General features: G+C 43.0%; 2 protein-coding genes across 3 annotated transcripts in view; both read right to left on the bottom strand.

Annotated features, from left to right (window-relative positions):
• The window catches only part of ITGAE (integrin subunit alpha E), a 69,405-nt gene extending 69,246 nt beyond the window's left edge, over positions 1-159 (bottom strand). For both annotated transcript variants that reach the window (XM_079903622.1, XM_079903623.1), the window contains exon 1: positions 35-159. In XM_079903622.1, the coding sequence (XP_079759748.1) occupies positions 35-71 (37 nt within the window). In that variant the 5' untranslated portion in view covers positions 72-159. The remainder of the gene's footprint in view (positions 1-34) is intronic.
• Positions 61-27,067, bottom strand: NCBP3 (nuclear cap binding subunit 3). The gene is made up of 14 exons (XM_079903625.1): positions 26,594-27,067; positions 24,566-24,631; positions 22,561-22,666; positions 13,624-13,749; positions 11,650-11,778; positions 11,362-11,438; positions 10,511-10,619; positions 8,060-8,159; positions 7,657-7,760; positions 5,283-5,577; positions 3,618-3,772; positions 1,955-2,116; positions 664-826; positions 61-197 (listed from the first exon to the last, which is right to left on the bottom strand). The coding sequence occupies exons 1-14, from the start codon at positions 26,774-26,776 to the stop codon at positions 89-91; spliced, it is 1,884 nt and encodes a 627-aa protein (XP_079759751.1). The 5' UTR covers positions 26,777-27,067; the 3' UTR covers positions 61-88.
• Between the last annotated feature and the right edge of the window lie 914 nt (positions 27,068-27,981).

Genomic DNA, 27,981 nt, shown 5'->3' with positions numbered 1-27,981 from the left:
ACGAAGGGCGATCGACGCTGCGGCTCTTATCTACCTGGGCGGCACGGGTGCACCTCTGAGGTCAGGTCCATGAGATTCGGCCCCCACACTAGGATCCTGGAAGGGTGAGCTGGCAGCTTCCCTCATCTTCCCCCTCGAAGGCTGTCCAATAAGCACCTGGGAATTGACTTTTCTTGGAAAAAGGGTGCTGGTAACAGCTGTCAGGGCCAAGGCAATAGTGAGAAGTTCAGTTCTCTGCTCTTTGGATGAACTGTGTAAAACATTTCTTTTAAAAGACACAATGTTAAAAATATTAAGAAAAATGTCTACAAAATCTGGAGGGCTGCCTTTTCCTCAAAGGGTAAAGCTTGTGGGGTGGTGGGAAAAGAAATGAGGGCCCAGAACTATAACTCTGCAGCAAAAGATTAGATAGATGCCCTTCAAAACATGTCACATTCTTAAGATGTCTTGCTGAAGTAGCAAGAGCGGAGGGTGACTGCGTGAGCCAGAACGGGAGGGGCGCCAACTCCCGCATGGGGGGTTCCTACTGTGCACCCCACCCTGCAAAAGAATGTCAGGCTTCAGGGCAGCTGCCTTGGGCCCCAAGGGCATCAGGACTCTGCCTCTGAACCAGAGCTGCTTTCCCGACTAACTTCAATCTGGAGAGATGGTAAGTTATCTAACCGGCTCTTCTTTTGGCGAGACTGTTCTTTCTCCTTAATCAGAGCCCCCCATGCCCTCTGCAGCTCGGAGTCATCTTCCTCTGTGCCGGGCGCCCTGTGATCCGCTTTCTTCGTGTTCTTTTCTTTGGTCTTGGGTGCAGATCCTAAGCGATTCCATAAACTACCTGTTTGGGTGAGAAGGCATTTCAGCTCTAGCAGTCGATGCTGAGAAACAGGGGCACTGGCAACACCTGACGTGCAGGAAGCACGGGGCGGGGGGCGGGGATGGAGCCAGCGGGGCGGCTGGGGGGTTGTCCATGGCACCTGCAACCATGGTGCAGCCTTGGGCAGATCCTCTCCTTTCCCCGGCTGCAGTCCCCTGCCTGCAGACTGAGAGAACTGGACCCAACGGGAGATTCTCTCAGCTCGGGGATATGTGCCCCCCGACCCCACCCTACCCCATGCTAGGCACATCAGAATCACCTGGGAGGCTGCTTATACTACACCTGCCCCTGCCTGGTGAGACTCACCATCCCGTCCGTGGACAACTTCATTCTGCCAGGACTGGGCCATTCCCAAATCTTCCCAGCTACAACATTCTGCAAACTGATGGGCCTGCTACACTGTCAACTTTCAGATTCTGCCCACTCTCCATTAATTTTCAAATATTAATATTTAACAATAGAGAAATACACAGAATTTCATAAGATAGACACTCTGTAAGGCAATTAAAAGTTTTATGTATAAGGGCTTCCCTGGTGGCGCAGTGGTTGAGAGTCCGCCTGCCGATGCAGGGGACACGGGTTCGTGCCCCGGTTCGGGAAGATCCCACATGCTGTGGAGCGGCTGGGCCCGTGAGCCATGGCCACTGAGCCTGAGCATCCGGAGCCTGTGCTCCGCAATGGGAGAGGCCACAAAAGTGAGAGGCCCACGTACCGCAAAAAAAAAAAAAAAAAAAGTTTTATTTATAAAAGCTATAACAATGTGGAAAAATGCCTATGATATGATGATATATGAAAATAATAGTATATTTATATGGGTAAAGACTGGAATAGCATGAAACTAAAAAGTATTTGTGTTAAACAGAAAGAATCAGGGGTGAGTCTTTTTTCCCATTTTCTAAATTTTCCACACTGTTACCATTATGATGATGATGATGATGATGATGACAATGACTATAATGAAAGAGGAAAAATAATTTATTTTTGTCATATGCTATTTCCTGCCTTCTGCTAACAAAGTATTTCTGTGCTACACCCATTGTCTCTGCTCTTACCCAATTCCCTTCCCCATCAGTTTTCAGTGTTACCAACCTGATTTCTTCTCCCGAGTATCAGAGTAGAGGCCTTTAACATCTTGCCTGGGAACACCTAGCCTACTATGTACATCAGAAAAGGGCTCTCTCCGAACGACTGGGTTACTACTAAAAGCCTTTTCCGGAGAATGTGGTCTTTTTCCTAATCGCTGGCGTATATCTAGAAAAAGAAAAAAAGTACTGCCATGACCACGTGCATATGCTTTGCTATCTGTACTGTCAACCTGAGATCTCTGCAGGACCTGGTACCAAATCCCCCCGAGATTTAGACACGCGCTGGACATGGGGCCCAGCACAACCAGGCTTTTAAGAGCCTTCCCTCTACAGAGTCTGGATTCTCTGGGAAAATTCAAATGAGAATCCCCAGGGGCTCGCAGGGGGAAAAAAACCTTAGCTGACTGCTCCAGAAAGGAACTTCTCAGGCAGAATTGTCTGCTTTGTGTTTTCTGTAGTAGGATCAAGCAGAGCAAATAATTCACGAACATTTCGGCTAACAAGAAATACTGCAAGCTCCCTGAGGACAGAAGCCGCAATCTCTGAACATGTAAGAAGTTCTCAATAAACTATTACATTGAACAACAGTTGTAATGAGACTGACAAAAAGCAAAGGATCAAGGGAAGATGTCCCAAATCATATTTGTTTTTCCTCCAAGCCCTGCCCCCCCAGAAACCTGCCTATCCTCCTGAGCTCCCTCTCACAACAACAGCAACCACAAAAACACATTTATTAGCAAGTCCCTGTGCTGGGCTTTCACCCACCTTGCCTATGCTCTCTGAGGACAGCACCCCCATCTTTCAGCCCCTCAGGCCTGGGCCCTTGGCTTCTCTCCCTTTCCTCCCGCAATTCCCAGCGCCGAGTCTTCTTCCTCTCCAAGGCTGACACTGTCATCAGTTCTGCCTCCACTGTCCCTGATCTAGTTCAGGCCCTTGTTACTTACTTAACTCTCTGTCACATGCTATGCCACCACCAAGTTACCTTTCTAAAATAGACATAAGATCAGGTTACTTCCCACCTCAAAAAAATTAGGTTTGCCAACTGAGATCCTATTTCCTCTCCGAGGCCTCACTCCACAGCCACGTGCTTGGAGAAGCATCCCACAACAGATCTTCCCCCAAAAGATCCACCTCCCCTCTCTGCTCCCACAGCCCACTGCTTACAGTGCCCTATCACAGCACTTACTCCATTCTGCTTCAGGTGGAATTACCTGAATGTGTGCCCTTATGTTTTTCCATCTGAGTTCTATGATTACTTTGCATCCCCTGCAAAGACTTCTAACACTCCCAGCATCTAGCCCTGGCACACAGCAGGCATGGCCAAGTACCCACTATATACGTGTTTGCACATATAAACTAACCAGTTCAAACTCTTAACCATTTATACAACAACCCGAATTAATTTCTATTATCCTTATGTATGAAGTATACCAATGACATACAGAGTAAAATAATTGTTTGGGACAAAAATATTGAAAATGAGTATTGCAAAAGTCTGATTAAATTTCATGTCCTGAAGTGCCAATGCCTAACCCAAAATTTAGAAGTGATGAATCAGGACTACTAAATTGGTCCGTAAATGACAGTGTTTTATCCAAGAACCTATCCCTGTCTGCATTTGCTTTCTGGAACTCAGAATGAAGCCCAGATACACAACTCAACAATACCTGTTTTAGTACTGCTGCCAGGTGGCCGTGGACGTGTGTGTTGACGTTTTTCATCTAACAAATGTCGGACATCTGCAAATTTCTCAGGTGTTAATTTGTTACCAATTCGGTTTTTTATATTGCTTGTAGATAGAGTATCTGCCTTCATGGAGTTCCTTTAAAAAGGGGGGTGGGGGAACAGTAAACCAACTTGAACTGTGGGATAACACTCATACAACAATCTCATACACTCTGGAAAAACAATTTAAGAAACCCAATTAACATGGCCAACGAACATTCACTTACAACACCATAAACCAGTAATTATTTGCTTACAAAAGCCAGGACCAGCCTGCTGTAAAGAGGCTGCTTGGGGTTGAGCAGGCCCGAGTCTTCCGGGGTGGTTTCCGCACACGGCATCTGCAAGCTATCGCAGAGCACGTACCTGCGAGCCCCCTCCTCCTGGGACAAAGGCTAAGTAGAGGCCTGCAGAGGGCTGGAGGCCTCTGCTCACCCAGGCTGTGATCTGGCTATAGTCTAGACACAACGGAGTCTACAACCCCTTTCGTTAAAGGACAGATGTCTCTGCCAAAGACCTCTCCCACCATGTCAGGGGACGAGTTCCATTATTCTGGCAGCATTTGCCACTGGAAAGTTCTCTAAAAACTAAAAATAAGGATGTGAACAAGGCCATACAAACCAACCAGCTTAAAAGTTTTTTCCTCCCTTTTCCCAAACACACCATCAAGAACTCTTAGAGAGCACCCCAGCCTCGAGCCCTCTCTGAGCCATGCATATGCGATCTGCCCTCAGGAATCTGCTCAGCTCCACTGGTCATCAAAGAACGCATATTAAAATAACTGTATTTTTTCGTCCATGAATAGCAAAAATCAGAGTGATAATACCTAAGGTTGGTGAATTATGTAGGCAACAGGTGGTAATTTGAGTAAAACCTTTTTGGAAGGAAATTTAGCAACATCACATTTTAAAACATGTGCCTTGACTTATGCAGTAACTAGAATTTATCTAGTTGTTGCAACAGTAAGAAAACAGAAATCCAGGGAATCCCCTGGCATCCCAGTGGTTAGGGCACTGCCCTTTCACTGCCGAGGGCCCAGGTTTGATCGCTGGTTGGGGAACTAAGATCCTGTGAGCCGCATGGCGCAGCCAAGGGAAAAAAAAAAGAACAGAAATCTCCATCAATAAGGGACTGGTTAAGTAAACAACGACACTTTCACACAATGGACTACATACACTTGAAAAATTAGCAGACGTCTACACTACATTAAATGGAAAAAGCGTATGTCAAAACAATGTAAACAGTATAACTTAATTTTTGTACAAAGATATCTATAATTTCTCTGTGTGTTATGTATACACATAAAACTAGCAGGAAAGTAATTCACCCAATTGCTAACAGTCGTTCTCTTAGAAGAGGAGATTACAGGTGACTTCACTTTCTATATCGTTACAGCTTTTATAACAAGGATCACCTCTTGTACATTAAGAGGAAAAATCAGATGCTTTTATTCAAATTCTACAAAGGACTGAAATTAGAAAAGATAAAAGTGGATATAAAATTAAGAGGCATTAAGAAGAAGTTAGTAACTGGTATTAAGAAGAACTTAGTAATTTTTTAAATCAAATTAAAAGCTAGCACTGATAAAAAGAAAAAAATATTTTTACCTGATATTTTTCAGCTGAGATTCCACTTCGTCTGCATACATCGTCATTTTCATGCTCTTCTTTGGCGAAGGGGTGGAAATCATTTTCAGTTCGAGATCATAGTCCATTTCATCCGAGTCTGAGCCGCTGGCACTGGACCGCCTAGACGTGCTCCGCTCCCGGGTCTGCTTGAGGGCTGGGAGCTCCTCGTGGTACTCCACCACCACCCTGTCATCAGCATCCATGTCCTGGTCCGCCTCTTCCTCCTCCTCCTCTTCCTCCTCCTCGATGGGTTCCTCAGGAACATTCACTAGTCCTAAGGAATTTAACCAAAAAACATTAGGAAAAGCCCTAAAACTAACAAATCCAATTTTCTATTCTACGTCAGTGACCTTTTTAAAAGATGGGATTCCCATGCTTAGAGTTTATTGGGGCATTATGTATAATAGGGCTAATCTGGTTACCATTCTGATCCCGACAACAAAGAATGTCTAGGTAAAGTATGAACGAGCAGCCTGATGCCATATTACAGAGTTATCTAAAATACAGACCCTCATCATTATTCACAGATTCTGTATTTGTGAATTTGCCAATTTTATTTGTAACTCCAGAATCAAAACCCATGGCGCTTTCGTGGTCATTTGTGGACATGCATAGGAGCAGCAAAAAATTTGAGGCACCAGCCATGCATGTTCCCAGCTGCGGGCAAGCAAAGCCACACCTTCTTTGTTTTATCTCTCACACTGTAAACAAGTGTCCTTTTTGCAGTCCAGCGAGTGCTAATTTTTAACACTTTTGTGGCTTTTATTGGTGATTCCCTTGTTTAAAATAGCCTCTGAGCATAGTTCCAAAGCTGTCTAGTGTTCCTAAACGCAATGAGGCTGTGATGTGCCATATGGAGAAAATACGCGTGTTAGATAAGCTTTGTTCGGGCATGAGTTACGCTGCTGCTGGCCTCGGGTCCAATGTTAATGAATCAACGGTATGTAGTAAATGAGGTGTCTTTAAGCAGAAACACACATCAAACAAAGTTATATACTGATCAGTTGACAAAAATGGTGTGATTAGGGCTTCCCCGGTGGCGCAGTGGTTGAGAGTATGCCTGCAGATGCAGGGGACGTGGGTTCGTGCCCCGGTCCGGGAAGATCCCACATGCTGTGGAGCGGCTTGGCCCGTGAGCCATGGGTGCTGAGCCTGCGCATCCGGAGTCTGTGCTCCACAACGGGAGAGGCCACAAGAGTGAGAGGCCCACTTACCGCAAAAAAAAAAAAAATGGTGTGATTAGAGTCTCTGAATGGTTTTCAATGATCACGGTGACTTTATAGAACATAACCACCATGAATAATGAAATGTACCTTTAAAAGTCATGGAAAAATGCTTGTAAGTGGAATGCTTGAAGCAGAATATAAAATATATGTCCACAACAGTTATTATAGTATTTATTGTGAAAAGAGACAAAGGAAAAATGTAAAATGAAATCAGTTGTTAATCTTGGAGTGCTAGAATTAGAGGCAATTTGTTTTTTAATTTCTTTAATATGAATATAAAGATTATATAATGAAAATAAAAGTAACTGAAATTGGAAAAGCCTAACTGTGTATCAGAAAAGTATGTGCGTTAAGATGCAGATTTCAAATATACAAGTTTGGATATTCACATGAAATTAAAATGTAGAGATTTCATCTCTCCCTATCCCTATTACAATGATAAATGTGTATGCGTGTTATTCTGTGTTTGTATGCTGACTTGGCTGGTTCTACAAAGCATATAGAAGATTTTCACAGATCAGACTCAAAATAAACAAATCTTTATAAAACTTAATGAAAATGGTTCTTTCACAATAAGCACCAAAAGGAAGGACGGAAGGAAGGGAGGAAGGGAGGCAGGGGGGGTGGGGGGGGAGGGAGGGGAGAGAGAGGAAGAGAAAAAGAAAGAAAAAGAAAAAAGAAGAAACAAAATGAAACCCAAGTCATGATATCCCACTTTACTGAGGCATTCACGTGCACAAGCCAATAAGCACAGAACGCTAAACAAAGCAGCTTATTTTCATCAGACAAAGGAACGATCAAATCAACTCATCCAACAAAATAATTAAAAAAATTTTTTTCATGCAGCTTTTGATATTAATAGGAAAATTAGATTCCTAAGAAAAGTTTTAATTTTTCCTACATCTTGCCTTTATTGTTAGAACGGCTTTTATAAAATCATTCGACCTCTTTGTACGGGGCAATTTCAAATTAATTGTGACTTGACTTACTTTCCTATATGTTGGCAGAGGGTGAGGGCAAGGAAGAGAGGATGATAAAGTTTGGAACCTTAAGAGACTGTATTAAGAATAAAAATATGATTTCAGGAGCCAAACATGTGTCTACCCAAGAGCTGAGCAGGCAACTACCGGAATGTCGGTGTTCATAGGATGTCAAGCCAACGTCGTCCCCAATCAGGGCTCTCTTCTTGATCACATCCCGCTGAATGCGACGGGAATGGTATCTTCGCTTCCTGCAACATTGCCAAAACAAGCACATAATCAAAAACCAGCAGGAAGGGCCTTGAAATCCACTAGTTAATTTCAACTACACCCTGACACAATGTTAGGTGCTGAAACCGAGATATTTCACATGAAACTGAAAGTCAGCATTCTCACACCATTTACCACAGTTAAAAATCTTGAATTCTTTCTTCTTGTTTTCCTTCACGTCCACATACGGTGTTGACATTCCACTGCAGAATACCAACTGAAGGATTATGAAAAGCTTACATACTATTTAAACTATTGTATTTTAAGGTTTTGGACTCACCAAGAATTACTAAGAATTCCTTTCATGCCTCCGTAATTTGGATTCCCATATTTCATGTAATACTGACTTCTTCTTGCTGCTCCAAGTTCCTTTTTGTCATCTAAAAATTAATTACAAGTTACCAAGGATTTCCTGTGAGTGTGAAGACAATGTTGAATGGGTTTAAAAAAAAAAAAGAATGTTTTTCATGGCTGGGATCAGATCAGCACAATCAGCCAACAAAAGGGGAGGACGCACTAGAAACACTCACTCTCTGAGCGCCTCCTAACGCACTGCCTTGTGGAGGGGGCGGAGCAAAATTCAGAGACGAGGGAGGTTAAGCTGCTGTTAGGGAGCTGACTTCATAGAGAAAATACTATTAACAACAATAATATATACTAGGTTCCAAGAAGCACAGGGGAACATCAGTTATCACCAGCGTTCAGGAATCAAAAAGGCTTTTAGAAGAGGTGGCATTTTCACTGCCCCCTGAAAGATGATACTCACTTCTGAATGACAACACTCCAATAACACAGAATCAGGGTCAAAGAAACAGATTATACACAGGTCCATGTATTTGGCAAACCATTTTTTTTCCAGTTTACCGTGATGTTCCTCAAAATGGCTTAAGGAAAACAGCACAGCACCATATATCCAGAATGCACACAAATGGTCCCTCGAATAAGTAAATGAAGACAAGACCCCATTTATCAAGTTAAAATGCTAGTTAACAGGAAGAAAAGGTGGTCAGTGAGCACACATATTTTCATAATATAAAGGTCTCTTGACAGCTCCCTGGGCACTCACTGAACGCAAGGGATGAACACCAATGAGAATGTGCCCAGTGCTAGAGATAAACTTGGTGTCACAAACCAGAATGTGCACCCTACAAAAAGCATGCCCACCAGCTCCCTGGAGAAATGGCTGATTCCAGATCTGGGGCAGGGAAAGTACAAGTTGAGTCTGGGAAAACAAGATGTTTTATTGTGCCATAAAGAAAGAACTCAAAGAATCATGAAGGCGTGTCACAAGAACACAGTTTGAAGAGGCTCTACTGGCCAAATCCAAAATAATTTGTGAATCAAAATAATGATAGAATGGATGATAACCCATTGAATAAAACTCCATGAATCTAAACTGATATAAGTAAAAAAGATAAGTAAATACATAAACAAATGGGTAAAAAGGGAAAGCTCTTCCTTACGGCAGACTGCCAACTAATAAATGAGAGAGCTAAAAAGTCATCAATGGATCTAAAGCTACGGCATGGAAGTTGGATGAGGAACAGGCTATTTACATAACCTCAAAGCATCTCCCCACAAACCTTTAAATTATAAATGGAAAAAGAGTAACTTTATAGTGGAGAAACCTGGCGATCATTACCTTAACCAAGTGATAAAAGCTAACATCCTCAGGAAGGGGATAAATAAATACAATGTGCCTCCTGATATGATGCACTGAAAATGACACAATGTCACGTCTGTGGTATAAACGCACAACCCGAATTTAATTAGGAGACATCAGACAAACTAAGGGGCAGCCTATAAAATAATGAGCCTATCCTCTTTAAAAATGTCCCAGTCAAGGAAAACAAAGGAGTAGTTCCATATTCAGGGAGACTAAGGCGACACGGCAGACTTAAACACCCGGGCCTAGAGTGGATCCTAGTTCAGTGGGGGAGTAGTATAAAGAATAATCCAAATGTATTTGATAATCATCATTGTCAGCAGCAGCAGCAGCATGAACTCTTAACACTGACACAGCACTCACTGTGTGCCAGGTAGTTTTTTCTTCCCCCAGGTAGTTTAAATATACAGAGTGGGGAGCTGGTACAATCTGAACGTGGGCTCCGAATTAGGTAACAGTATTGTATTAATGCTAAGTTCCCTGATTTTGATAACTGTGTGTAAAACCAAGTCCTTGTTCTTCAGAAATACTTACTGAAGTATTCAGGGGTGAAGAGTTGTCATTTCCAATTAACTCTCAACTGACTCAACCCCCACCACCACACACACATTATTAATGTGTACCCAAATCATTATGTGTAAAAAGCCTTATGAATTGTTAAGAGGCTTTTTCTTTAATTCTTTAGAGAATTAGAGTTGAATGGCGCTACTAGCAATGTCCAGGAAGGTATTGCTATGATACCTAAAATACAATTTTAAAGTTTTCATAGTTCAGATGATAAACTGGCTGAAAAGCACATGGGACAAACCAGCTTTGACAGAAAATAACTTACTTTAGCTAGAAACCACAAAAGTGTACAAATAACTAATATTCACTTTCAATGTGTGAAATTCCAACTCAGGCAGCAAGTCATTGATTTTATAAGCACAGAATATTACAGTTTGAAGGATCTTTGAGATTACTTGACCTAGGTTCTGATTCAAGAGAGGTGTCACTCAATAAAAATCACTTTGATTAAAAATAAAAATAAATAAAAAATAAAAATCAATACCAATTATCATTTACCTTTTGTAGCAAATCTCATGAATAACCTATTTCCTTTAGCAAGTTTGTTCGCTGGACGAAGATCATTTCTTAGCAGAGATTCTTCTTCTACCTGAGACAACGTGTCCAACTTAAGAAAAAAGAGCATTTTCGACATAAAAATTAAAGCCTTTTTCATATTCATTCAGCAGCAAAGTTACCACTGATTAAGAAAGCAATCTACCTTTACTAATACCCATCAGCATTACAGCACCAGTTCCTCTGCAGGATGTCTAAGTCAGAGGTCTTCCCTGACCACCTTGTCTAAAAGAATCGTCTCCATCATTCTCTATCTGCTTACCCTTCTTTACTTTTCTTCACAGCACTCATCACTTCCTGACATTATATTACATATCTGTGTATCAGTGTATTGTCTGTCTACCCCACTAGAATGTAGGCTCCGACAGGGTAAGGACTTTGTTTTGCTGGACGCTATACCCCCAGCACCTAGAATTTGGTATATGGTAGGCATTTAATAAATAATTTTAAAATGAATACACTTTAATATTTCCAACAACAGTACATATGCCATTAGGAAATATGCCATTACTTGCTATTCCTTAATTTTACTGATTTGATAGCATTTCAAAGGATTTCTCAATAAAACCATTTCCTTTCATACAGAAGTGTGAGTACTAAGATCTCAAGATGAATCATTCATTATAGCCACACGAACTTAAAGGCCAAGAGCCTGGTGCCCCCTCAGGAAGTATAATGGTGAAAGCCAGAGGAGGAACACAACGTACTGTATTAAGTCTTTAAGGCTTAAATACCAAGACAGTAAGCAGTTGTTTACAGTGAAACCTTACAGACACCTTTGCCCTCTCACTGACCTCTACATCACTTGCGTTCTCATCTTCAACTTCTCCTTCTTCAGCCTCATCGTCGTCGGAACTGTCTTCCTGCTTGTCTAAAACGGAACGTGAGGGACAAGATGAATCTTAACTCCATCTCATGCATGCTAAGTCTAATATTTTCTCCTCCTCTTTACTAATGATCCAAAGCATCACAGCTTATTTCAGAAATAACTGGCGATGAGATGCTATAGAACACTGCACAGAAACTCAAGTTGTAAAGGACAGGACTTTTAGCCCCAAAGTCCCTCCTCTGTGGTCAGTTACCTTTTTTACTTTTCTCAGACGACTTGTCCTCATTGGCATCCCTGCTTCTTATCTTATCCAGGGCTGGCAGGGAACTCATATTGATAAGGGCTCGTGTGGCTGTCATTTCATCCAACCAAACCACATTACCTAAAATAAGATAACACGTTACATCACATCCAAATGGTTAAGTTTCTTGAGAACAGAGACTACATCATATTCACTGCTAAAGTCTCATTCAGCTAGGGACTGGCATCAGTAAATGTACACACCAACTAATGAAAGGAACTACAGAACCTGGTAGTAAAACTTCTTTGATAAAATCAACCTAGAGCTACATTCCCAAACTGGGTCCACAAAATAATGGTCAAGTATTCCATGAAAAGGGGTTCTGTATATTAAAACTGCCTGGCATACAGTGGTTGTTATACATAAGTGTTAGCAGTTCTTGATGATGATGATGGTGAAAATTCTCAAATAAATTTAGATTATCCTTTATTCTACTGCCCCCTACATGGAAGCCCTCTGCTGTTCCTTGTTATCCAGACATGCTAAATGATGTTTCCCTACTGTGAAGTGTGGGTGACGATGGCATCCATGGGATATATAGAATGGAGGCGTGACAGCCACCTGGCTTTGCAGCAATCAATTTAATTTGCTTCTTTAAGAGAAGTTAGCAAGAAAAGGTTTTTGAGAAGTTTAACTTTAAAGCAGCGTTTCTCAAACTTATGTTACTCCTGTATCTCAGTTTGGGAAATGAAAGTCTAAAGAGTCTCATCTTTGTTAATAATACGCCACATGGTCTTGAGCAAATAACCTCCCGCTTCTGTTTCTCAGTTTCTGATGTACAATACGAGATAGGTGAACTGGATGATTCTAAGGGTTCCTCTGACTCTAACATCCCTTAGCTACAGTTTTAATTAGATAAATCAGGCGTTAGCAAATCCAGCCCACCACCTGCTATCATTGATTCATTCATCCATCCATCCATCACCCATCCATTTATCTATTTATACTTGAACCGGCTTTATTTAGTTATAACTAACGTATAATAAACTACACACCTGCCACCTGTTTTTGTAAACAAAGTTCTACAGAGAACAGCCAGGCTCATTCAGTTATATTGTCTATAGCTGCTTTCACGCTACAACGGCAAAGCTGGGTAGATTCCACAGAGACTGTATGGCCTGCAAAGCCTACAATATTTATCATCCAGCCCTTTATAAAAAAGGCTTGCCATCCCCTGATTTGGATGGTCTAAGTTAAGAAAAAAGAAAAAAGGAGAAAAACTTTTACTCAGTCATGCTTCTTCTTCTTTCAACGAATTAACATCTAAGAAAGCAGCCGGGAAAAGCAGGTCAGCACACTGGCAGAAAGTAAAGCCAGACTAGAAGTGAGACAAGACAAGAAGCCAGCAGAGTGGGTACCAAAGGTCAGGCCAGACTTGGAGAGGGGACGCAAGTTAAAAATTACAGTTAGCTCACAAGTGGAACAGTCCCCAGATTAGGGCCAGCAGATGAAGCTCCAGAAAACACAGTCCAAAGCAAGCAGAGATGAGAGGTCTGGCACTGTGTCAGAGGGTTCTGGTCTAGTTCTAGGTCAGAGATAGCCCTCTGAAAAGCTGTATGGCAAGTTGCAATGACAAAGTCTAAAGCCCTGAAAATGCAGCCCCAAGTCTATGCAGTTGGACCCACCCCTTTGTTGGGAAACTGTGGGTGTTAAGAGAGGCCTCAGTCATGTACCCTGGACTCAGCTGCCAACAACCATCCTCCTAGAGGCCGGGTAACCACCTCTGAGCTGACTTAGAATACGCATGGAGTACGATCTGGCAGACTGGTTAACGCACTCTGGTTCTCAGCAGTGAGCAATTTTTTCTCTCCTAGGCTAAAGGCAGAGGTTAGACATAGTCTGGCCAAAATCATTCACCATTTGAGATGGCAAAAATTCTTTTAATATCATAAACAAAAGCATATTCAAGTAACCTGGGTTACTTACAGGAGGTATCATCCAACCACTCAATGTGGGCCGGAGGATATTCTTTAAAATAGGAAAAGACATCCTGGGTACTCATCTCATCTACGCCGCAAATGTAGATTGTCTCCAGTCTCACTTTGGGGATTGCTAGAAAAACAAGACACCTGCTGTTGCACAATCCACCAGTAGCCCGTTGTAACAGTTCAGATAATAGGTATTTTAAAAAGAAATATGCTGAAAGAGATAATAATTATTTCAAAAGAAAATGAGACTTGACAGTAAGGTAAACTATTCTAATTTTTATCACACATCAATAGCATTAAATAAACGACTATTCAGAATGGGCTCATTAGGCTAAGGAAGATTAAACAAATGGTGTTGATTATATACATGATAACTCGTCCCAAAATGACCTGTAATAATAAAAGCAATACCAAATTCAACAGGGTTATTCATTGAACTTGATACACTGATTCTAAAATTTTTTAAAGATATGTCAATGAGAAATGTGCGATAGTCAAGACAGTTCTGAGAAGAAGAGACACTGCCCCTGGATGTAAAGCAAAGTATGAAAGTAGAGCAAAGAAATCCTACAAATCAATAGAAAATGACGGCCCCAAATAAAAATGGGCAGAGGACATGAGCAGAGGACATGGGCAGGCAATCCACACAAAAAGAAACAGAAAAGGCCAATAAACATGAAGAGATGGTTGACCTCACTACTATCAGGATAATCCACCTTAAAACAAGGTATCAGTTTTCATTGACCAGGTTTTTTTGTTTGTTTGTTTTTTTAATTTATTTATTTTTGGCTGCGTTGGGTCTTCGTTGCTGCACACGGGCTTTCTCTAGTTGCGGCGAGCGGGGGCTACTCTTCGTTGCGGTGCGTGGGCTTCTCATTGCGGTGGCTTCTCTTGTTGCGGAGCACAGGCTCTAGGCACGCGGGCTTCAGTAGTTGTGGCTCACAGGCTCTAGAACACAGACTCAGTAGTTGTGGCGCATGGGCTTAGTTGCTCCGTAGCATGTGGGATCTTCCCGGACCAGGGCTTGAACCCGTGTCCCCTACATTGGCAGGTGGATTCTTAACCACTGTGCCATCAGGGAAGCCCACTGACTATGTTTTTAATTCATGTCTTTTAGTATCAATTGGTGGCAGTGTGGAGGAAAGAGCCCCTCCCTCTGCTGGTGGGAGTGTGAACTGCCACAGCCACTCTGAAGGGCAACTAGGAGTGTCTATTACAAATGTAACTTAGCACATGCCCTATACGCAAAGGAATTCTCTTCAGTATCTATCCTAAACACACATGGGTTCACAGAGTGGTCCACAGAAAGATGTTTGTTGCAGCACTATTTTAATAACCCAGTAGCTATCAGAGTAATAAATTATGGTTTATCCATATTAAATGAATCATGGTTTATCCATATTATAGAATATTAAGCAGTTAAAAACAATGAGATAATTTATTATATACCATGGAAAGGTTCTATGACACATTACTGAGTGAAAAAAAGCTGCAGAAAAATACATACATTAAAAATATTAAAACATAAATATCACCATATATTTTCTAAGGATATATATTTGTGTACACAAATACATAGAAGAAACTCTGGAATAATTCACTCCACACTGATAAGAGCTGTTACCTCTGGGAAGGAAGAAACGTTGAAGGCTGTGGTCTAAAGGAACCTCACCCTTAGCAGAATTGTGTTTTTTACTAAATACTTTAAGCACATTATCTCATTTAATCTTTTTAATTGTGAAATACACAAATATATCAACAAAGAAAAAATATTTTTAAAATACCTGTATATCTACCACCTAGCTTTACGCTTAAATTCTTAAAAAGATTTGAGGCAAATAAGGCTTCCCTGGTGGTGCAGTGGTTAAGAGTCCGCCTGCCGATGCAGGGGACACAGGTTCGTGACCCGGTCTGGGAAGATCCCACATGCCGTGGAGCGGCTGGGCCCGTGAGCCATGGCCGTTGAGCCTGTGCGTCCAGAGCCTGTGCTCCGCAACGGGAGAGGCCACAACAGTGAGAAGCCCACGTACCACAAAAAAAAAAAAAAAAAAGATTTGAGGCAAATAAAACACTATATATAAAACTAGGGCCCGGGCTTCCCTGGTGGTGCAGTGGTTAAGAATCCGCCTGCCAGTGCAGGGGACACGGGTTTGAGCCCTGGTCTGGGAAGATCCCACATGCCGCAGAGCAACTAAGCCCATGCGCCACAACTACTGAGCCTGTGCTCTAGAGCCCGCGAGCCACAACTCCTGAGCCTGTGAGCCACAACTCCTGAAGCCTGGGTACCTAGAGCGCATGCCCTGCAACAAGAGAAGCCACTGCAATGAGAAGCCCGCGCACCGCAACGAAGAGTAGCCCCCACTTGCCACAACTAGAGGAAAGCCCGTGCGCAGCAACGAAGACCCAACGCAGCCAAAAATAAATAAATAAAATAAATAAATTTAAAAACAAAAACAAACAAAAAAACCCCCTAGGGCCTGTGTAAGCTCTCCACGTCCCTTCCTCCCCAAGCTTCTCCAAAGTAGTTCTGTCAAGAAGTCAGCATCTGGGACTTCCCTGGTGGCGCAGTGGTTAAGAATCCGCCTGCCAATGCAGGGGACACAGGTTCGAGTCCTGGTCCGGGAAGATCCCACATGCCACGGAGCAACTGAGCCCGTGCACCACAACTACTGAGCTCGCGTGCCACAATTACTGAAGCCCGCGCGCCTAGAGCCCGTGCTCCGCAACAAGACAAGCCACTGCAATGAGAAGCCTGCGCAACAAAGAGTAGCCCCTGCTTTCCGCAACTAGAGAAAGCCCACGTGCAGCAATGAAGACACAACACAGTCAAAAAAATAAATTAATTAAAAAAAAAAAAGAATTCAGCATCCATTACTCCTAAGTATGTTTTTATATGTCATATATTTTATTTAAAACAAATGAAATACATGTGAATACTTTCAGATAAAAGTTCTTTTTAATTTTTTTTTTTGTCATTTTGAAGAGTAAAAGACAGGTTTAATGGGAGCCCATTAGGCGTGGGCAGAATAAATCAGGTAAGTATCTTCCTGCCAACTCAGATTCATGAAGACAGAGATACCATCAAGACTTATGAATCCTAGGACTTCCCTGGTGGTCCAGTGGTTAAGAATCTGTGCTTCCACTGCTGAGGGGATGAGTTCAATCCCTGCTCAGGGAACTAAGATCCCGCATGCTGCATGGTGCGGCCAAAAAAAAAAAAAAGACTTATGAATCCTTAGCAAGTCCTTATTAGTGACCAGCGGTGCAACAATGAACAGAACCCCAAATGAGATGGATGTCCACACTGGACATGCAGAGTAACTCTACCACGCAGGATGGGAAACTGAAGAGGTAGCCCAGGGGACCTTCTCAGTTCTTCAAGCTAAAAGCCATGATTTTGGAGGAAAAAATCCTTTGGGGAGTAAAGAGATGGTTTTGAAGAGGGTAAACAACAAGAACAGCTCCTGGTGAGGGTAGAGGAATCAGACTGAGGAGCAGGCAGAAGAAAATCTTGTAGGAGATGCTGATATGAAGGATTTAATCATATATGAGACAAGCTTAAGATCTGATGGAAGCCTGCCAATGTCACTGCTTAAAATAAAACAAAGCAACAAAGAAGGCGCCTAGATTTATGCCCAGATGATGAGAAAGGACTAACTGCTGAGGTGGCAGTGAACAAATGAACTGGGGAATGAGAACTGGGCATTTACTGAGTGTTGACTACAAGCAAGGTGGTGAGGGAATCATCTTGGATTTTCCAACAGGAGAGAAGACAATGAATGACAGGTCGTAGGACACAAAACTCAAGTCTTTAAGAAAGCAGATTTCTGAAAATCCAGAGAAAAAGTAGCCAACTTCAAAGCCTCAGATTAGGATGATCAAAAAATTTGGAAGACACTAAATACAGTAACTCAGAGTATGAGAGGTGATCCCAAGAAAAGAGAAAGCAACAAAGCTTAGGTGAGCACAACTCACCAAAGAACACATATGGGAGACAGATAAAGGGTAAATTACCAGTATAAGAGAAGAAATGTAAGAAATGCACGAGTCTGAAAGACTACATCAGGCTCTATAATAACATGGAAAATGCTGATGACAGACTGTCAAGTGAAAAGGAAGAAAGCAGTAGGACTACAAAGCGAAAAGCAAAAATAAAGTCCATACCCAGAAAAGATTAGAAGGAAATGCACAAAATGTTGACAATGACTGCATTTGGGTGGTGCACTGTGGGCAACTTTTCTTCTTACTTTACTTTCCAAATTTTCTTTGGTGGACACGAATTGTTTGTCTAACATCTAATGAAGAAAATGTTACAGTCCAGAGCAAATAGGCTCATCAAAAATGCCAATGGTGGGGGCTTCCCTGGTGGCGCAGTGGTTGAGAGTCCACCTGCCGATGCAGGGGATACGGGTTTGTGCCCCGGTCCGGGAAGATCCCACATGCCGCGGAGCGGCTGGGCCCGTGAGCCATGGCCACTGAGCCTGCACGTCCGGAGCCTGTGCTCCGCAACGGGAGAGGCCACACCAGTGAGAGGTCCTCGTACCGCAAAAAAAAAAAAAAAATGCCAATGGGGGACTTCCCTGGTGGTCCAGTGGTTAGGACTCGGCGCTTTCACTGCCATGGCCCCGGGTTAAATCCCAGGTCAGGGAACTAAGATCCTACAAGCCAAGCGGCACGGTGAGGTGGGGGGGGCGGGGGGGAATGGTGGTTTTTTTTCCAAGTGTTTCGAGCAACGTTGCTTTGGGGAAAAGGGCAGAACTGTTGATCTATTTTGCTGTACTACTAAAGGGCAGTAGAATAGCTATCATTAAGTAAGAACTAAAACCCAAGATAGGTGACAAGAAGGGCTTTAGAAATAGTTTTAATAGATTTAAGTCTTCTAATCTAGAATTACGCCCCACTGTACTAACCAAAACACAAAGCAGTGATTTCAGAATCAGGCAGTAATCTCTAAAAAGTTGCCGGGGAGGAACGAGGTACCTTAAAGCCTTGAGAAGGACTAATTCTGTACTGATTTTCAGAAAAGAGGAAAAGAGAAATTCCCAAACAATGCAAAAGATTGTCATTCTCTGAAATTTTTAAAAAATAGCTTATCAGACAGAATCTCTGATCCCTTAAGAAACTTAAGTCTTTCCCATAGGAAATGACATGAGTTCACTAAGAAGCAAGCCAGCTAACCTCTTTTCTTTTTTGATTGGATTAGCAGGCCAAGAAATTCAAAGAATACCACAGACATGTTCTATCTCAAGTTTATTAAGGCGCGTAATCTAGTTCCCCATGACAATAAAATGATAGGTGGGCCTGATAATAGAATAAGACTATAATTGATGCATCTGTGTGTCATGGCATGATACGGGATTATCCTGTTTGACATTTACCAACAACTGGATAAAGATGCAGAAGCCATGCATAACAAAGTGAGGAGTGCAGCTAAAATGTTGAAAGGCAGAGTCAAGATGAAAATTAACTCCGTAAGCTGAAATGGAGTCTTGAAATCAAGATATAATTTAATAGGGATAAATAAAAAGGCAACTTTTTAAAATGTCTCAAATACAAGATGAGAAAGACTGTTTTGATAGGCGCAATTCCTGAGGGAAACAACTGGTGCTTTGGTTGACTAGAAGATGACTACTATGAAATGGCTGGGACAGAAACCGTGGTCAGAGTCCTGCCATGCATTGCACGAATCCAACCAAATCTGGAATCTGTACCTCATCTGATGAAGGACATTTAGAAACTGGGAAGGGTCTACAGGAGGGAGACCAGAAAGTCATGCCACATAAGAAAGTTTAGGGAATGGGCTGTCCATTCCTTCACCTGAAGAGTTACTGTGTGAATGAGGAAAGGACTTAATGTTGTTCTAAGAGTTACACAGTAACTAATAGACAGAAATTACTAGAAAGCAATTTTTGTTCAACATGAAGAAGTATCCAAAAACAAGACCGTGGGGACTTCCCTGGAGGTCCAGTGGTTAAGACTACGCGTGCCTCCATTGCAGGGGGCACAGATCCGATCCCTGGTTGGGGAACTAAAATCTCACATGCCACAGGGTGCGGCCAAAAAAAAAAAGAAAGAAAGAAAGATAAATAAATAAACAGTGTGCATGCCTTAATTAAAACAAAAACAAAAAAACTGACTGCTTCATAAATAGTTCTCATGCCACCACTAGGAAATGTTCAGGCAGAGGCCAAAGGACCACGGGGAACTTTGCCGAAAGGCCTGCAGCACTGGGCAGGAGGAGGGATCCAGATGACCTCTAAGGTCCTTTCCAACCATGAGAGCTTTGATCTTGGAGATAAAGAGAAGCTGCCTGACACTGTCACTCAAAAGTAGCGAGTTACTCTTGATGAGGACTGGTCTAGTGCAGCGCATCCCAAACCACATCCCTGAAGCTGGCAGAGAGATTAGGAACACAGGCTTCAGTCAGACCAGCCTTCGAATCCCAGCCTTGCTACTTACTACCTGTGGGACCTTGAGCAAGTTTCTCAACCTCTCAGCACCTTACTTTCCTCACCAGTAAAACAGAAATGATAAATACGTTCCCTGCAACAGGGTTGTTGGAAGATAAGCTAACCACATAGCAGAGTGATTGGCACATAGTAAGTATTTATCAAATGGTGTATTTTATTACTGTTGATATTAATAAGAAGAAATAACTTGACACCTACTGTGGCTGCAGGAATCAAGATGCTTATTCCAATGTCCCCATTCTCCCAAGAGGCTGGACCACTTAGATGACTGTTTGGAAGATGGAGAATGCCAGATAATAATAATAACTAACATTTACTATATGCCAGACACCACTCTAAGAATCGTAACATTTTGTCAGAGCCTCCCAACCACCCTATAAGAACTAACGTTAACCTGCCTTTCCAGATGAGGAAACTGAGGTTCTTAGAGGCTAAACAACTTACCTAAGGTCAAAGAGCTAGAAAGTGACAAGTCAGGATTTGAATACAGGCAGTCAGACTTCAGAAACCACGCTCTTAACCACAACACCAGTGGTTCTCAATCCTGACTGCACATTAGAATTACCTGAGGAGATATAAAAATAATAACTATCTTTGAGATCTATCCAAACCCATTCCCCCACTCTAATTTAAATTGATCTGGGAAAGGCAGCAGGGTTCTCTGGAGTTCAAGAACACACTCCAAAACCATGCTGCTTCCTGGATCAAAAAACAGGTTGTAATGAGCAACTGACATTCCAGGCAGATCTATTGTTTTTAAGAGAATCTTTAAAACCACGAGATCGGGATTACTTTTCAAAAAAACATTTTTTTTAAAATTAAAATTTAACCCCGAAAGTGATCATTTTCAGGAAGGTATCCTATTCCCATTTTACAACAAGGAAAGTGAGACCTAAAAAGGTTCACTAACTCGCCCGCATTCACTAAGGAACTGAGACTAGATCCCAGGAGGGCTCGGCACTCTGAAGAGCCCCAGCACAGGTGGGAAGAGAGGCTGAAGTGAGTAATTAGGGATGCTTCACAGAGGCAGTGACATCTGAACCAGAAAAAGCGTGGGACAGGGAGGGGCAAATCAACAGAGTGACCGGCATGAGCAAGGTCAGAAGCAAGATGTCACAAGGACTGCTTACGGGACTAGAAGGAAACAGGGGGGCTTTCAAGGTGGAGCTGTAAGAAAGGCCTCCGACATCTGCCTGGGTCTAGACCGTGCAGGCACATGAAAGCCTATGCCTTCACAGGACTTTTCCTGAAACAGAAAAATCCACTCAAGCAGATGCCTGGACACCTGGCCTGCAAGGGAAGCAAGGTCGTATTTCCAAACTGAACTCTTATGCAGAAAAAAGGAGTAAAGCAGCTCCAGAGTTGAGCTCTGCATCCGAGCCACTCTGCCCACTGGCGTGGAAGGAGGTTTGGGTCTCTGGGATCATATCACATATTGTAAGGCAACAGAGCAAAGCAGTTAAGAGCAAGGCTTTAGAGTCAGGGTTTATCTGGTTTATCAGGTTCTAACCCTGACTCTACTTTTACTAGCTATGTAAACCTGGGCATTTATTTAACTTCTTTGGGCCTGTTTCCTTTGTAAAATAGGGATAAAAATACATTCCTCATGGGGTTGTTGTGAGAAATGAGTACGAAACAAATATGTATCCCGCTAATTAACACAGTGCCTGGTAAGAGAGCAAGTTCCCAACAAATAGTCGCTATTCTTTCATTCATTCAACATGTTTTTATCAAACAAGCAAGCCTAGAGAAACTCACACAGCAGAGCATAGACCTTTAACATGCATTCAGAAGGCTGCCTATTAAGCCCTTCACAAATCCCAAATTTGCAAATACAACAGAGGGCGGTCATTTGCATTTATGGAATAATAAATATGACTGTGAACTCACTAAAAGGGTAATAATAATTTTCCCCTCTATTTATAAATTGCTTTCGAAAACTGGGGTAGATTACTAGATATGATAATTCAGGGTGAATTTCAGGAAGCATGATACTTACCCTAACAAAACACAAAAATAAAATAAAATCACAAGCCTGTATCAACCGAAGTATTAATGGTATCCCCCCAACCAATCTGACTCCCCTAAAAGACAGTCTCACTGTGATACACTCCCACTATATTTAAAGGCAAAGAAAAGTTAACACTTCTATGTTAAAAGCAGAAAATGAGTAAGAGTCCATAAAAGCACAGTTCTAATCTCAGCTCTGCCTCCAACTAGGTGACGTTCTCTGGGGCTTCTCAGAGAAGACAGTCTCCTTCTTCCCAGCTCTGACATCTGAGAGACAGCTAGTGCAGCTCAACTTTAACAGGTCACCTCAGAAATGGGGAGTTCACCAGTTCCTTCCTTAGGCAGTATCTGGATGAGGACTGGACACGCAAGGCAAGGCCAGAAGCATGAGGCCCTGGCAGGGAGAAGTCATTCTCTGGGAAAATGTGGAAAAATTCCCCCCGAACACCCTGTACCTTTCTTCATCATGTCTCGGTCCAAGGCTACATTTCTTTGGGCAAGATTTACTTCTGAGCGAAAATGGAAGCGCTTAGCTCGCTGTTCTTTCTTTTCAATTGCTTCCTAGAAGGTATAGAAAAAGCCAAAGAAGTGAAACATGGAAGAGGAAAGTTAAATCACAAACACGAAATGATGCATCAGTGACAAGTAACTTAGAAGAAATAAGCAACATTGTGCCTTTAATAATTTTTGCAAAGAACTAGATATTCACAGTCAATGACTGGGAGGGTATACACTAATAGTGCTATAATTTGTAATAATCTCTACAATGATTCATTGCCTATCACTGTTATCTGGGACACAGCAGGAATTCAATGAATATTTGTTGATTCAGTGAGTAATGAATAATGGTTTGACATTTATTATTAGGAATCATGTAAACAAATTGTAACTAAACAATCTTAACATTCCAATTTTTCAGGTGCAGAAACTGAGGCACAAAGAAAGTTAAAAGGTTTGCTAGAGGCACTTCAGCTAATAAGGGGCAGATCTTCTGATCTCAGTACTATTTCTAGAAGCCCCACCACCACCCCCATTTCACAAAGTCTGTGTGCATGGTAATCACACCTATCACATTATGTCTGCCTGAGCAGTCCACTCCCTAAAGCTTTTTCTGCATTTGAAAATAACATTGAAGCAAAGAAACTCTCTCCTCTATTCTAAACTTGTGCCCACGGAATTGCCAGTTTTCATCTATAAGTGACAAGAAGCATTGATGCTCTCTAAAAAACAAAACAATCAGTTTCCTAAATTTTTTTTCCAGGAGGTAAAATAAATCCAGGTCCAACTATGGGTTTCTGATAGCTTTTAGGAAGCTTCACTAATTGTATATTGACTTTGCCACACTAATTGAAGGCCTGACTATAGAAAGCTTGTGGGGATTGGTAAAGCAGCAACAATTCTGTTATTTCCCAATAGTTACGCTAATTTTCTTCACTTAAGTTTTCCCAGTGGAAACAACTAATCTACCTTCCTTTAGTAAGACTGAAGTACCAATTCTTGGCTACCACCCTTTCCCCCATATATTTGTTTCATATAATGGCAAACGGTGTGGGCTTAAGAAGAGTACTGTATACTTCTTTTTCAATTACAAAAAGAAAACATCTTCACTTTATTCTATTTTCTTGTCAAAAAAGATGATCAGTTCTTTCTTTTGGCCTTTAAGCAATCAGAGATTGAGACCCAGATAAAACACAAAAAAGTTAGCATGACATACTTATTTTTATTTTTGCTTTCACACATCCAATATAGTAACACAGTATTATTTATTCAGAATTGTAGCTTAAACTCTGTTTGAAACTTAATTGCACACATTAAAATCAGAAACAATGTTTAAGCTGAATATCATCAACAATTAAAGCAACAAATAAGTATCAACTGTTTATTGTAAAGAAAATAATATGTTTCGTTCTGTGAAGAGTTACAGTGAAGCTGGTAATCTAGTAACAGCAATCACTAGATAAAAGGCAATACTCCCAGGTACTGGGAATAGTTCAGTCCACTTGGCCTTCAAAGTCTAGCCACACACACACATTCAGGAAATCGTATTTTTCTCGGCCTCAACCAGTGAGGAATAAAGACATTTACTAAGGGCTTACTATGTGCAAGGCACTTTCACGTTTTGCTTCATTTAAAGTGGAAACAGTTTACACATTTTTAAAGAATGGACAGCATAAAAAAAGCACTCCAGTGCAGAACTTTTTTTTGAACATGGTTAATTACAGGCATCTAGGTACAGTGATTATATCTTCTCATGGATTCAACAACACACAAATGCTGTCTGAATGTTCTCAGGATGCATGAAGGCATCACGGTATAACACAAAATTTAAACCTAAAAAAAAGTTTCAATCCAACAACAAAAGAAAAAAGGAGGTAAAGAATAATTGCTGTTCTCCTAGAGATCTGTTCATTAAGTTCACCTGCTTCTCAAAATGAATAAATTAATCATGGTCTGTCTTACCTTGGAGGTGACATCGATTCCAGTGATGAAGCTGCCAGCCTTGTTTTCATATCTTCTGCTTGTGTCCTAACAAGAAGGGGATGGGTGAGAATTGCTAACGAGCAACCGACGACAAGCACATGAGAAACAACAGCCTGACAACCCATTCCTTCTGGACAGTCGTTCTTTTCAGCAATCCTTCCCCCGCCCTGACAACCTCATATTATGGGGAAGCCTGTCCCAGTGACTCCATGTAGCAATCAACTACTATACCAAGAAGGCTTTTCTAGGCCTATCCACAACCTAAAGTAATTCCATCTACTGAAGGTATCCGTGTAAATGAAAATCTAAAGGCGTTCATGAAAAATATCCAAGATGATGCACAGTCACTTATCTCCCCAACCCAGACTGGACAAATTCATTGTGCCAGGCCACCAGATGGAGCACAAGTCTTCACCAAAATGCAGAAAGTCAGGACTCACCTCGACCTTCTGGAGAAAACACAGCACAGTGCAATGAAAATAGGATGGGATTTGGAAGCCTGGGGACTCAAATCACATCTCTGACGTTCACTGATTACATGACACTGTACAATTCCTTTGGCCTCTCTGGGCCTAGGTTTCCTCTGTGGTATCCGCCTACCTTTCTGACCTCTTTTAACTGCTCTCCCACTTGTGCTACAGAACTTTACCTTTCTCCAACAAAACAATCTCGTGCCCATCTCAGAGCCTCTGCACTTACTGTTGCCCCTGCTGGGAACGCTCTCTTCCAGATCTTCACATAGATGGCTCCTTTTTGTCACTTAGGGTTCAGCTTAAATTTCACCATCTCAGAGGACTTTCCTGACCATCCTATGCCATTCTGCTTCCTGCTCTGCACACCCTTCCTGCCCTCTGCACACTTCCATCCCATTAACATGCTTTATTCTCTCCACAGCACTCACCACTACCGTAAATTATTAGTTTACTTGTGTCCCCCCAACTGGAACATAAACTCCAGGACACAGTCTGGTCTTGATCTTGGTCAAGTGCCTAGGGCTGTGGCTGGCACTAAGTGGGGGACGCAATAAGTACGTGTTGAACTGAAGGAATGAAGGGATGATAACACCTACTTCACAACCACAGTGATATTTTAAATGATATAATGTAGTAAATGGTAAAATGCCACTATGTTAGTTGTTGTTGCCAGAGTCACTATAATTTACTGTCTTTAGTGCTCTTACCTTTTTTTTTAAATCTTTTTCCATAATCTTAATTTAAAAGCAAGACTAGCAGACATCTGCTAAAAAGTAGTCCATGTTAGGTGAGAAATTAAGTACATGAGAGAAGCCATGCAGGCCTGAGACCAGCCCTAAGAACCGGACACAAGACCACCAAACCCAAAGCAAAAACACCTCTCAGCATCCCCATTGTGATAAAAGAGGGACCAAGGACCACTGCTGGTTCACTGATGTTTTGTTTTCATTAAGGGCTGAGATCCTGGAGCCACGGTGTAACAGCGGAGCGGCGCGGGGACAAGATGACCCTCAAGTCACAACAGAAACACAGAGTTTCTGCAGCTGACAAGCCCAGCTCTCCCAAGGGAAACCGCGAGTGCTATGTTTAACAGACACCAGCTCCACCGGAGTAGGACCCACAAAGAGACCGGGATGCCCGCGCCCTCGACAGTTCCTTCTGGGCCGCTCCTGGTTCTGTTCCCGCCCGGGGCTCGCCCTTTATCTCAAGCCCCCAGATAAGCCCAACCCCTCCTCATTCACACTCTTGCACAGACTGACTCCGAGGGGCAGCGAAGGGGGTGTCCTCAACTACCCCCCAGCTCTTCCCCAACTCCTCCAGCCCCCGCAACACCCATTTCCGGGCGCCCCAGCGTCCTTTCTCTTGCTGCCCGTTTCTGCTCAAGCCTGGCGCCCCCGCCCCCCGGGCGCTCGCCCCCCTCATCCCTTCCCCAGACTTCCCCCAGCCCCGGCCACCTCCCCTTCCGGCCCCCACCGGCGCGGGACACTCGCTCAGCGACCTCCTCCTCGCCCTCGCCCCCGCCCCCCGCCCGTACCGGGATCAGTTCCTTTAGCGAGCGCCGAACCGGCACGACCTCCAGCTCGCCCTCCTCCACCTCCATGGGCTCCGGCTCGCCGCGGTCCAAACCTGACTCTGCTTCAGGCGACGGGGGCCCCAAGGCCGGCCCCGCCGGGACCTCCGCCTTCACCGACACTCGCAGGCCCCGTACGGCCGCCATCGCCGCCCGCCGGCCGCACCACTGAGAGTTCGCCCCGCACACCGCGGGCTAGAGCGCCACTGCCACAGGCCACAGAGCAGCCGCTACCTAGAGCGTCGCCTGCTGCGGCTAGAAGGCTCTCTTCAGCGCCTACGTCCTCTGGTGGTGGGAGGAACCCTGGCCGGCTGGAGCGGGATCTGGTGAAGAGGAGGCGGGACCGAGTGGGAACGGAGGCAGGGCCTGCTGGAGGGCCACCCCCCTGCGGGGCCTGGAGCAGTTCGCTACAGTCTGGGCTTAGAAAATAGCTACACCTTGAGCAGTAAACTTGTAATCAAAGCTAATTTTACTGAATTACCATTACCTGCCAGTGACTGTTCCAAGTGCTTGAATCCTTACAACAACCCTATGAAGTTTCTACTTTTACTATCCCCATTTCACATTTGAGGAAACTGAGGCATTGAAATTTACCCAAGGTGACAGGCTATTTAAAGGACAAAATCCGGATGTGAGCCTTGGCAACCAGAATGAGCCTTGGTCTGTCACTTCTGGGCAAGTCTGTAGGTTTACAATGCACTTGCCTTGACAACCTTTGTCTCAAGTTTCCCAATAGTTGGCCCATTTTACATACCGCAAAATTGAGACTCCAAGAGGGTAGTGAGCTTGAACGCTAATTTCGTGTCTCCCAAGGGCTCGGTCTACTGGAGACTTCTGAGCATGGTTTCTTGCGGACATTTCTAACAAGAACCTGGTTGGGAGAGAGGGAGTGTCCTCTAGGCTTCCAGAGGGCGCCACTGGTCAGTTTTTGCTTTGAGTCCTGATTTTGCACCTTCCTCCCCGTGTTACCTTGGGCTAGTTCTGACCCCTTTCTGGTCCTGTCTTCCCATCTGAGGAGGGTGGAGGTGGGATCCTAGGGTCTCCAAGGCCTTACCAGCTCTGACAATGGAGAAGCAAATAATTATAAACCAAGGGAGAACATGATCAATATCAGACACACCTGGGTTTCAAGCTGGCTGGCTCCGCCCCTTACACCAAATGTAACCTTGGGCAAGCTACTTAACCCTTTGGAATTTCAATTTCTTCATCAGTAAAATGGGTCATTACCCACCATGGGAGGTTGTGAGGCTTAAATGAGATAATTATATGTAGATACAGAATCAAACAGAAGGGGTACAGTACATCATAGTTTTTTGTTTGGTTGGTTTTGCTTTTTTTTTAATATGGTCTAA

The sequence above is a fragment of the Stenella coeruleoalba genome, assembly GCF_951394435.1.
Source record: "Stenella coeruleoalba genome assembly, chromosome: 19".
NCBI classification, from domain to species: domain Eukaryota; kingdom Metazoa; phylum Chordata; class Mammalia; order Artiodactyla; family Delphinidae; genus Stenella; species Stenella coeruleoalba.
The sequence above is the reverse complement of the archived record's forward strand: the minus strand, read 5'-3'. Positions and strand labels throughout refer to the sequence as shown.

What these genes read in the sequence shown, in the direction of transcription:
- NCBP3 (XM_079903625.1), bottom strand. Translation starts at nt 26,776, where the DNA reads ATGGCGGCCGTACGGGGCCTGCGAGTGTCGGTGAAGGCGGAGGTCCCG. An exon ending in GTGGTTGGATGATACCTCCT is followed by an intron (nt 11,779 to 13,623) that starts GTAAGTAACCCA and finishes ATCTTATTTTAG; the next exon opens with GTAATGTGGTTTGGTTGGAT. An exon ending in GGAATTCTTAGTAATTCTTG is followed by an intron (nt 7,761 to 8,059) that starts GTGAGTCCAAAA and finishes GCAATGTTGCAG; the next exon opens with GAAGCGAAGATACCATTCCC.